The sequence below is a fragment of the Phlebotomus argentipes genome, unplaced genomic scaffold (genome assembly GCF_947086385.1).
Source record: "Phlebotomus argentipes unplaced genomic scaffold, Phlebotomus argentipes genome assembly scaffold_18, whole genome shotgun sequence".
Taxonomy (NCBI): domain Eukaryota; kingdom Metazoa; phylum Arthropoda; class Insecta; order Diptera; family Psychodidae; genus Phlebotomus; species Phlebotomus argentipes.
In genome coordinates this window covers 16,706,911-16,718,655 of record NW_026776177.1, presented here as the reverse complement: position 1 = coordinate 16,718,655, position 11,745 = coordinate 16,706,911, and the positions used below count along the sequence as shown (strand labels likewise).

The 11,745-nt window shown below is 43.7% G+C and overlaps 1 protein-coding gene across 1 annotated transcript; it reads right to left on the bottom strand.

Moving 5' to 3' along the window:
* Positions 1-7,632: 7,632 nt before the first annotated feature.
* Positions 7,633-10,372, bottom strand: LOC132259692 (centrosomal and chromosomal factor). Its single transcript, XM_059757425.1, has one exon. It carries the CDS (start codon positions 9,474-9,476, stop codon positions 8,505-8,507), a length of 972 nt encoding a protein of 323 aa, XP_059613408.1. The 5' UTR covers positions 9,477-10,372; the 3' UTR covers positions 7,633-8,504.
* Positions 10,373-11,745: the final 1,373 nt, after the last annotated feature.

The following is an 11,745-nucleotide window of genomic DNA, read 5'->3' as shown; positions in this document are numbered from 1 at the left end:
ATATAAAAATCCTGAGAAGAGAAACTTGCGATTTCTATCACTATTTTGCAGGAAATTTTTGATTTACCTTATTATTTTGGCATTTGCAATTTGATTTGAGCTATATAACTATAGCTTAGATTTTGATTTCGCATTTACAATTTCAAAGATATGACTTTAGATTAGCAATAATGGGAAAAGAAGTAATGAATTTTCACAATGTTTCTTGTGAAATGTTCGTTATTTGGTGCGAGAAAACCATCGAAAATCTAAAAACAAACATCGACGCACTTCCGGTTGAGGTAAAACTCTATTTCCACCGCCAAGTGTGCGCTTAAGAATTGCTTCAAATATTGTTCTTCAGAGGGCAAAGTCGCGGATTTCAAAACCTCAATCATTTATCACAACAATAAGAAAGTCTTTCCATTACATTCTACACTTCCATTTGTCTTATTTCGAAGGCAGAAGGACGAAGAAATATCTTTTTATTCATGATTCTAACCGTGCTTCGTTTCTCCCATTTGGAACAACAATGAAAAGTCTTTTCCGTGGCGCGGAAAAAAGTCAATTCCGCCGAGACGAGATTGTGGAGTGTGTGTGTGTGTGGCACTTATTGAGATCAATTGGTGATAATGTCGACACATTGATTCCATGTCGCGACACCACGCTTCCCTGGCTTTCTTGTCGCCATCGCGGGCGGACATAGAATTGCACTACATCGCAGAAGCGACACGGCAACAATTGCCCATTTTTCTGCTTCCTGGCCGTCCTTCCATCAGCAACTTGAGTGTATCCAATTTTCGAAACATAATTGCATTTATAATTAAGTTTCGTGTTGTGTTGCTGAGCATGGCGCGTTCTTTCTCCACGGCAACAATACTTTTTTTCCCCCCCGTCCACTTGCAAGCACGTAGATTTTGCTCTTTTTTATCAATTCTAGGTAGTGGCGAAAAACCAAATTGCGGTGGCACAGAAAAGCTGCTGCGCGTGTGATGACAAATCTGTGCAAATGAGTCCGAAATTGCAATGATAATGCGACGCCAACGCGGCCGTAATCATGTTCGGAGGCCCAGCCACCCACTTGGGGCTGCATTCCATAGGCACTAATGCACGTATGATTTATTTGCCATCGAATTTATCACCAGCGTGGGCCGCAATTCACGCACGCTGGCGCGATTGAAGGGGCGCGATAAGGCGCCCATCGATTTGGCCAATCGCGCGCGGGGCGTAAATTAGCAATTTTATTAGTTTTGATTGCACTGCGGATGAAGAATGGGGCTTTGTTTGTGGCAAATTTCCAACAACTTCTTATGTGTGGCTTGAAAATAGTCACGCCAGAGCTCCAAAAAAGCCTCGCGAAGGCGCGCGAGCGCGATATTATGTGATTCCAATCGCGAAATTAAAAATTCAACCGCACGTTGTTGTAAAATTCCCCATGTTTATGCGTGTGATATGAGCGGGAGAGAGAGAAAAAAAACAGCCATAAGGCGCGCTGTTCATTTCGTAAAATTCATAAAATCAACAATAAATTGCCTGTAGATTGTCAAATCCAGCGCGCTCGTGATAAAGTGCAAAGCGACGGAAATCATGTGCATTTGTGGTGGCTCAATAAAACGAAATTGCTCACCATGGCCTGTAAATAAAGTTGGAGGAAGGAGGAAAAACTTTTGGACTGCAGATAAGGAAACATGGGCACTACCCATGTTACAAGTCGCGATAGCGATGGAGAAAAATGATAATGAGCAGCGCGAATACAGTCGGGAAGGATCGCGCGCCGCGGTGGAAAGTTTAATTTCTTTTCAATTAGCTTCGCGCACACGGAAAAAAAGGCGAACATCTCATTGGAAAGGCATCTCTGGCAATTGCGGCAAATAAATTTCCCACCCATCAAATGGGGGTACACGTAATTCATTGACATTTTATGGAACACTCGGAGTAATTACACCTCATGAAGTGTCCCGTCTCACTCATGCGTCAGTGTGGTAAAATTTAATTGCGGCCGTCAAACAATAAAGCAGCACCGCAGTGGCCTAATGGACGCTGGAATAGACATCTCGAGAGTCATCATTGGGCGTCGGAAAAATTCACGACGGCCTCCTCCGGGCCATTGCAATAAAGTCTGGCGCTTTTTGCGCCCATTCCTGCACTTTGATTGCCAATCGCGCCCCAACGGCGGCCAATGGACTCATTGACGAGCCCAAAAGCGCCACTCTTTGTCCATTGTGCGCACCCCAATGATGAGACTCGATCGCTTCGCATTTGCATACGGCGTGGGAGAGGGTGGCGAATCCCCTTCTCGTCTGGCCAAACAGACGGAAAACTGTCTGGCTTTTCCAGTGAGAATTTCCAGCCATTCCTCTCGCGGACCCAATTCTCTTCTCCCGTTTTTCGCGAAGAACTAATTCATCACTAGTCGTGCTAAAAAGATTATTAAAGTAGAAACAATGGGTGATAAATTATTTACAACTTCCGCAGAAATTTATACTCATGAAAGTATAAATTGAAAGGCGCGAATTTTAAGATATTGAAGTACATATTTTTTATTATTCTTTAATAATCAGCAGCACGATTTCATACATATTGAATTTTGGTTCTACACAACAATGATTGTGCTTTGCATTTTTGCTCGTGCGAGGAAAAAGCAATGACATTCTGAACTGACAAAACCCATCATTAATTAAATATGAAAAGCACTTCCACGAAGAAACCACTCAACGCTTTTCTATTAATCATGTAACATTTCTTACATTGCACAGACTTTTTCCGCTGAAAAAAGTGACAAAACATGCAGAGAAGGAACTTTACTTTCGACATGTCGATTTGATATTTCACACAAAAGCACATCAAGCAGACCGATCTTACGTGAAAATATGTTTGTTCTTCTCTATAAATTCAGCAAGACTGTAGTGTCTCATTTTTGGGGTCTGATTCAACAATTCATGGAGATCATTGGGAAAACATTCCACCGGCGGTTGTCATTGTGTGACGCAAGACGCGCGATGCTCGCGAGTGAAAATAAATTCAGTGGCGTCGCGAATGGGGAGCGCGTCATGAGGATGATGACGATAATAGGTTCGACTAAATTGATTTCACATCTTTTTCTCAAAATAGATAATTGATTGATTGAGCTGGGTTGGCTCTAAGAGGCAACAGAGAGAAAGGAAAACATGTCACGTCGCCGAGGTTGTGTCGTGTTGGAAATTTTGCTCACAAAATTGATTATATTGCAGCAATAATATTAATTTAAACACATACAATATCCACAATATATGATGAAGGCGAGAAAGGGAGACAGAGCGAGAGGCGGCAATTAAAATGTTAATTATTTACGCTCCTATTCGACTTTACGTGTATTTGTGTCTTATTTCATAATGCTCTCTCGCCTCTTGTTTTTATTCTCATCCACTCGATTCATGATTTAATTTTTATTGCTCTCACTCTGTTATGAATCGGAATGATTTTCTATCGGCATTTTGAGCCTCTCTCTCACTCTTCCTCCGCCTTTTTCATATTCACCCAGCATTCTGGCCTTTTTTGCGCCTCTGTCTTTAAGTGGCTCCGTATGGCAAGTGGCCGGAAAACATCGTGATATGCTGAAGCGATAACGCGATTTCTTCCCCGAGACACTTCACCAATGCGGCGCGTCTTCATTTGGCATGAGAGGCGCAGATGAAAAAGAATGTAGATTGATTGAGCTCGGTGGACTTGATTGATCATTGCAGCCACTATACATTACCTGACTTCGCATATCCACTTTATGATGATGCAAATTAACGAGCTTTACACAATGATTGCCGGGGCCACTCTCGAGGTCCGTTGCTTGTTCTCTCCACATGTCGTGGATCACGATTTTTCCACCCCAGTTTCCTCAGCAATCCCACAAGGAATGCCTCATTTTGGCAAAAGAGAGATTAAAATCCGAGTTAAAAATTGAAATAATTTGAGTGAATTTCTCATTCACGCTAATCCGGGGCGATGTTGCTTTGTCAGCCGTCCAGCAAACAGCATTAAAATTAAGCCGGCTTAAAGGGTGGGCAGGTCTTCCTGTTTCGCAACAGATTATGTGATCTAGCAATTCCCTGAGTGCGTCTTTTGTGCGCCTCACAGAGCCATTCATGAAATCTCTGTCTGATCTTGAGGATCTCTAATCCTTCCCAGAAGACCCCACTTAAGCCTCTCGTCGGCTCCGCAATTAAGATTGTGGGTCGATACCCGAAAATTTTTATGTAAAAATTCCGTGGAGCGCGATAAGACGTTGCGCGTTCCATTCTCTTTTCCGACAATTCCCAACATGGAAGTCTATTAAGGCGAAATCAAATGCGAATTAATTGGTGAGCCGGAATGTGACATGGAGAAAAATATATATATGTTTGTGGACAAGGAATGCTCCATGAGTCGCTGCGGAGCTGAGTTATTGAGAAATTAGAATAATAGTATGTAAATATGTGGCCACAATAGACTGACGAAAAGCACGGGAAAAAAATCACGGACCAAAAATTAATATGTTGCATGAAGTTGGCTGTCGTTTCTTGCATGTTAATTCCCAATTTTTTTTCACAGCTCTCTTTGTGCATTTCTTCGCCAAGACGAAAAGCAGGTATTCAGCTCACTATTAACTGCACACACACACTGAATATCAAATTAAGTGGGATTTTGTGGAGGAAAAATGCGGCAACGATATTAAAATTCATGTGCTCTCGTGTGCCTTCTTTTAACCATATTTTCGAGGGAGTTGAAAATAGCGAAGAAGGAATACAAAAGACTCTCTCTCTCTCTCTGTCCGTTTCTTCGCAAAGTATGGCAGCAACACGCTTGTCTCTCTGGCTTTGAAATGCGAAAGGGAGAAAAGTAAAAATTGCAGTGATATTTTCCTCGGCTTTTGTTCATATTTAATCTTGACAAAGTGATTGAGAGCCTCTCTTTCCATTCGCGTTTGCGAGGAAGAATCATGTGAAATGCTCGCGCGATTTCCCAAAGTATCGTGTAACTTTTGTAAAATATACCATCGCTCTTCGATACATTGTAATCGCGATTGCGGTGATCTTTCGCCTTCTCAATGGAGATGTAAGAGTTGTTGTTGAAGAGTTACAACAGGCAAGCTTGCTAAATAACTGAATTAATTACTTGCTCTAAGTGCGATGCAATTAAGTCGTATGGAAGGCATTATTCATTGATTTAAATAATCAAACACTTTATGTGGAGCTCCTCCGTTGCAGAAGGTTTTTGAGAGAACAACAACACCACACAGTGTACTTAAAACAATAATTAATACCGCATTACCTCAACACCTCAATTGTGAGAATAACACGGGCGGGAAATTGGCGTGGACGCGCGATGAGGAAAAATACCTTTTGAGAAAATCGACAGAGAGGAAAATTTCACTCGTGGAATTGTAAGAATGGCTTTGAGGAAGGCAAAGAGCGCTTCGCATGCGACTTTTTCTTGCTGTCATTGGGGCCAGAGAGGAAGTTGTAAAAAACTTCATAATTCACCGAAAAAACGAGAGCTCGTAATTTGCTTATTAACACAGCTTTGATCATGGGTGGGTTTCTTCTGCCATTGCATCATCATAAATATGCCTAAATTACTGCAATTGAGGACCATATTTCTTTATAGTGCTCTAAAAGAGGGACTTTAAACTTAATACTCTTGAAGATACTTCAGAGACTTGCCAGGTATAGTGAAGATTCAAGACGATCTTTTGTAATGCTAATTTGACACTGAAATGATGATGACGCCTTGAGACTCGTAAAGTTTTCTGTTGTGCTCAAACTGTTCGCCATAGTTTTAACTACAGACATTCCTGATAATTTTGCAAGCAATAAACATTTATTGCATTAAAGTATAGTTATCGCTTAAGTGATTATATTACACCGTGTGACAGTTTGGGGTGAGTTTCTGATGAATGGCATTTTTCTTGAAAATTCAGATTCGATAGAGATTAGTCAAGAGTTCTTCTCACAAACGTTACCATTTACTGCAATCACTGACATCAAACTTGAAGAGGAAATCTAGAGATGATCCTTGAATTCGCCCGTGCGAATTAATCCCAAAGACTGCTTCAAACTTGTGTAATACAATTAATAAAAATATCCCAAATGACTCTTAATTGAGCATTGAGGGTCTGTTCGCTTAAGCCGGCATTTTCGAGAAGTGTCCTTAATTAAAATTTCGTGGAAAACGACCAGGGTTCGTCCCTCCCTGAACTTAATACGCCCAAGTTTGAGTGCCGAAATCTGCAAATGCCAACCCGTGCCAAGAATAGAACGGCCATAAAGGCAAAAGTTTCGGACTGGAAATTATGATTAGGTTTATAGAGAGGAGATTTATGATCTCAATTTGTGCGATACGGGAAATTCATTAGGCCAAGTATCTCGTGACCGCGCGCTTCCCAAGGCGAGACATTAAGGAATCGATGCAATTGACGAATTAAATTGACATGGTGGGTGGGATTGGGCGCCGCACAATGGGAGAAATTAATTAAGATGGGAATTCGAGCGGAGAATTTATTAACGAAAGTTTCTCCGCCGTACAGCAATTTCAGTGATAAATGCTCCAAAATGTACCGGAAAGTATCCCCGATGGAGTGTGGGTGCTTCTTGGGGCTACCACGCCCGAATGTCTGCGCACACTCGGGTCCGTTCCGGTGTCATCGCGGTGGATGCACGGAGGCCACCGTGAGTGCACTGCGGAGGGTGGGTTCCGGCCATTAAGATGTCACTGAGCAAAAATGGCTGCTTGTCATATCGGCTAGGCAGCTATAAATAAACACTGTGTACCTTCAACTTTGTCACCCATTCACTCACCCATCGGGATCCGTGTCTGCGTAATCCAATTAGCGGATGTCTCCTGCCGCATCCGAGGTGCCTTTCGCCGCGCTGCGACCGGATACCACTGCACACTATATATGGTTTTTTTTGGCACACAAGTCATGCTTCAATCTTCATCTGCTGTCAACGTGATTTATCAAGTTTAATTGCACAAGAGTCCTACATCACCGCTTGCACTAAATATAATTGATGCTTCTTCACCATATCAATTAATTAGCATCGCATCACACGTGAGGAACTGTACAGTGTTCTGCTCATTCTCAGCTGCATTCGAGGTCGGTGGTCATTGATTTTTTTTCTTCTTCTCTCCGTCTCTGAACTACTTTCTTCGCCTCTCTCATGTGGGTGAATCGCCTCCACTCACACACTCGCCCGAAATCGAGACACGTGAGCTGCGATGGAACCACCCCTCTCGATTCCTACTGTCGGCGTTTCGCAAAGGTCATATATTGTACCGCTCGGACTCCTTAGGTGGTCCTATTCGAAATCCTAACCCGCCGGATCGGCTCCAAGGCTACGCGCGTCAAGAGAACTAGAACAGAGGAGAAGTGTAATTGCGCAAAAACACGAGCAGTAATTAAAGTCATCAGAGAATAATAAAAACGAGGGATAGACATGGGGTTTATATGCAAAAAAAAAGAACTTTACCATTGTCATTTGATGTCATCGCGCGATGACGCCGTTGATCTTCAAAAGAGCGACTCATTAGCGAGCGAATGCAAGGCGCAACATCAAATACGACAGAGTGCAAAATGCGTGTGGGTGGGTACGATTGAAGACTACGATAAATTTCCGTGCCAGAGAGAGAGAGAAACAATGTGACTATTGGATGACGTTAAATACATCAACTTTTATATTTATTTTCACTTTTCTCACAGTTAAATTATCATCTTTGGACATGATAAGAAATTTCTTCATCCTCCTCACTTTTTTTTCCACCTCATTTCATTACTTTTCTGTATGTCTTCCTTATTACAAAAAAGAAATTAACACAAATCTTTTGTTGGTGTTCTAACCTCAAATGTTACTTCCTTTGCTTGCAAGTGTTATTATGGGGGGGGGGAGGGTGTGGGGGCGGGGGAGATACTATCATTTCTGAAAAACAGGTTCTGTAATCAATTTTGTGAATGCAATTGTTTATCATTTACCGTCTTCTCCTGGGCTTTTTAAAATCGTGTAGCAATGACAAGTCACTAGCAATTAATCAATTTTTTTTTATAATGAATTTCAATGATTGGAATTAATTAATCTACTATCACATTTAAATGCAACGGAAAGGTTGCTTCATGTAAGACACAAATAAAAACAGATTTTTGTCGCGGTCTATATAATCATAATCATATATATGTTTTTTTTCCTTGAAAGATATATAGTTTCATATTCTACTTAATTATTTTTTGTTTGAAATTTTTATGTGGTTTTTTCTTCTTCATTCAATTTACTTCTTCCTTTATCTCCTACTTCTGCTTCATACTTTATCTTGCATCTATTTCTTTGCTCTCTTTCCGCCTCTTATGCATATTTTTCATTAAATATTTTTTTCATTTTATATGTAGGTTTTTTATATATAGGTTTTTAGTAGTAAGTCCAGTTTCTTCATTCTTTCTCTCGTGTTTTCCTTCATGTTTATAGAGGGTTTCATGTTTTTTTTTTAATCTTTTTAGTATAGTATAGAGATTTTGGGTCTTACTAAGATCACACATTATAGCACGTCACTTGCTGCATCTGCGGGAATGCTGAGGCGGTCAGCTGCGGGAAGGAGGAGCTGACCGAGCCGGTGGCCATCATGTAGGGGTGCAGTCGATGTGCTCTCAAGTATTGTCTGTATTTGCCACTGAGAATGTGCTTGTCGTCGCGGGGAACGGCGGGGGTGGCGTCGGGGCCGGCCTGGTAGTCGCGCGGTATAGCCGCCATGGGGCTCCGCTCGGGCTCCCACCGGGCCGAGTGGCTGTCATTGTTGGTGCTGCTGTAAATTCCGCAGCCTCCGGACAGCATGGCGTCCCGCTTGCCCACCGGTTTACTGTACATGGACTGCCCGGTCATGTTGACAGACGCGGGGATGCCCATGTGATTCCACGACGCCGAGCCCGGGTTCTGCGGCTGCTGCGCCGACTGCTGCCCACCGTGGCTGTGTATCACGGCCCGGCGGGCCTGCTCGATATACTGTGTGTTGGTGGCCTGCGCCGACTGCCCATTGCTCGCGGGATACTGCGCTTGCTGTGACATTTGGGACATCTGCTGCTGCTGTATCTGCTGTGCCAGCTGCATGTGATGTGCATGGTGGACCTGCGATGACGCCCTGCTGGAGCGTCGCGATCCAGCCACGGCCGGCGCCGTGCCGGTGATCACAGAGCCAGCGGCCGTGGTGGCGCTGCGTGATGAATTTGGCATGTTGTTGATGAAGGGGCTGCGACGCTGGCTCTCCATCTTGCGAAAGTAGCAAGGGTGGATCATGAGCAGCGGCTCCACGCGCGCCCCGGCGGGTGGCTTCGCCGCGTTCGGCAGCTCATACTCCACACTGCAGTCCACATGCAGCGGTATGCTGTAGTCCTTCTGCGGCGGACCCGACAGCCGATTCGACTGGTGGGTCTGCTGCTGCTGGTGGTGCTGCGTGACACCCTGACCACCGCCCAGATCGTAGCTTCCATAGCACGCCGCCATAGCCATAGCTTCGTGAGACAGACTGCTGGGCACACGACACTTGCTTACGACTTACTGCGCTACACTTAGTTTAAACGACATTAAGCACACTTATTAAACTCGCTTTATCTCTCCGGTGCAACTATTCCATAACTCCGCTCGTGGGTTTATATTTTATAAAAGGTTGGCACTAGAACGCTGTTGCTCCGAAAAAGTGTAATCCAGATTTAGAGCTTTGATGTGTCTTCTGTGTGTGAAGATGGGTAATCCAAATCGATATGATGAGCCGGAGAATTGTGAGTTAATCCTTGATTTCCTTTTGACTTAGATGATGGACTTTTGCACTAAACACACTTTCGAACACGGTTTCCTTCTTTATGTTTCTCTTTCTAACTTGCTCTCTAGTTGCTATTCAGTATTACTAGTCAGTTATTAAATTCTAGTGTAATTCAAGTAACAGGAACATTAATCCAAATATATCTATGTACAGATGAAGTAGAAAAGGGCATTGGCTGCAAGAACTCAGTCTTCGTTCAAAAGAGGGTGTATATGAGTTGTGAATTTTATCATCGACACTATTTCGAGTTGTGGACTATTTAAGTGTTCTTTCAGCTCAGTCTTTCACGAGTAGATACCACTCCGTTTCTCACTATTCCAGAGTTTAGCCACCAAACTCTCCGAAAAAACCAAACACCACTTCACACAGTAGTCAATGTGTAATCCATAATCCTTCCAAGGGGTGCAGCGCACAAAAGTTCTTTCTTTCCTGAGGAAAGCGACGGCTTTCCTCGGCGCACAAACTTGGACTCTGTCACTTTTACTTCCTTCTTTCTCCTGCTCTCTCACACTCTGTCACTGAGATGCACTGAGCCTTGAGCTCAATTTGTCTTCTCTTCTCGGGCTCTACGCCTCGACTAGCTGACTAACCACTGCTCCGACTCTCAGCAACCCATGTTCTCACCCGAGTCGCTCGGCTCGGCGGTGGTGGGGCGTCGGCCCGCCCTCGGCACACGCTCGGCCGAGCAGGTTCCCAACCACTGGCCGTGTCGGCGCTCGCAAAAGACAAAATGCAATGCCGACGAGCAGCCGGGCGCTGTGTAATCTCAAATGTCGGTTTTCTTTTGTGCGGTAATTCTCTCGTCTAGCGAAGCCAGGGAATCCCTCGTCCACGGACAAATCGGCATTTGAAAGTGTGCGCGCTCCGAGAGCGTGGAAATTGATGATTAAGCTCTCTCTCGCGCTCTCGCGCTTCCCCAGCCGGTCCCCACCACGCTCACGCCGTGCCCCTCTCAGACACAGATATGTCACAGCCGCGAGGCAGACGGATTATGTAGGACTGACCGTTCGCGGGATCTCAGATGCATCTGGCCCAATTGCCTTCCGGTCTTAATCAGCTCGCGAGGTGAGTCGCTTCCACGAAAAAGCCATTTGTCATGGGGCTCAAACATGACTTATCGGGAAGTATTGGCGGCGCTGAAGGTGGATTTTCGAGTGCCCAAATGCGATGGCCAATCGAAGGGGCCTGACTCTGATATTCATCAACTACATACCATGCAATGTATGTTCAAAATAGAACGTAAAACTTGATTAATGACTGATATTGAAAGTGGGAGAATGCAGGGAAGATTTCGGTGACTAACTTCACAAGCCCTGAGTTGTATAAAATACGTAAATACTTAATCGGATAAAGTAAACAGATTTTAAACCTGAAACCTCAACAGATTTGAAAAAAAGCCTGTTAGCTGTGAATTTTAGATAAAAATAATCCATCTAAGTGGGCGGAGCCAACAAATGGGCGGGTCTTGCGTAATTTTTCCTTTATTCACGCAGCGAAAAACTGAACTTTGCATCATTTTCCTTATCAATTTGAGTATGAAATTCAAACACAAACTGTTGTTTACCACTAAAATCACTCTGACAGTAATCTAGCAATGCTTATCGTGACTTTTCACAACGAGCTCCGCTCTTCCGATGATAATTTATAATTCAGACGCGCGATATCGTTCACACCATCACGCTCTCCCTCTTTGCTGATGATGGGGTTGAGTTTTGGCGGATATTTACAATAAAAAATGAATCATATCCGCCTCGTTTTTCACTCTTTCGCCACTAGTCGGCGCCCAGATGAGAAAGGCAAGTCGTGGGCGGTGGGATAAGAGAGTCTCTCTCTCTCGTCAGTACAATGTTGCCGAGGCATTTGGCTGTCATTTCGCATATATGGGAAATTTATGGTTTGGGTTATGTATGGAATTGCATTGAATACGAAAGGAATGGCGATGGATTTAATCATATAAAT

What these genes read in the sequence shown, in the direction of transcription:
- LOC132259692 (XM_059757425.1), bottom strand. Translation starts at nt 9,476, where the DNA reads ATGGCTATGGCGGCGTGCTATGGAAGCTACGATCTGGGCGGTGGTCAG.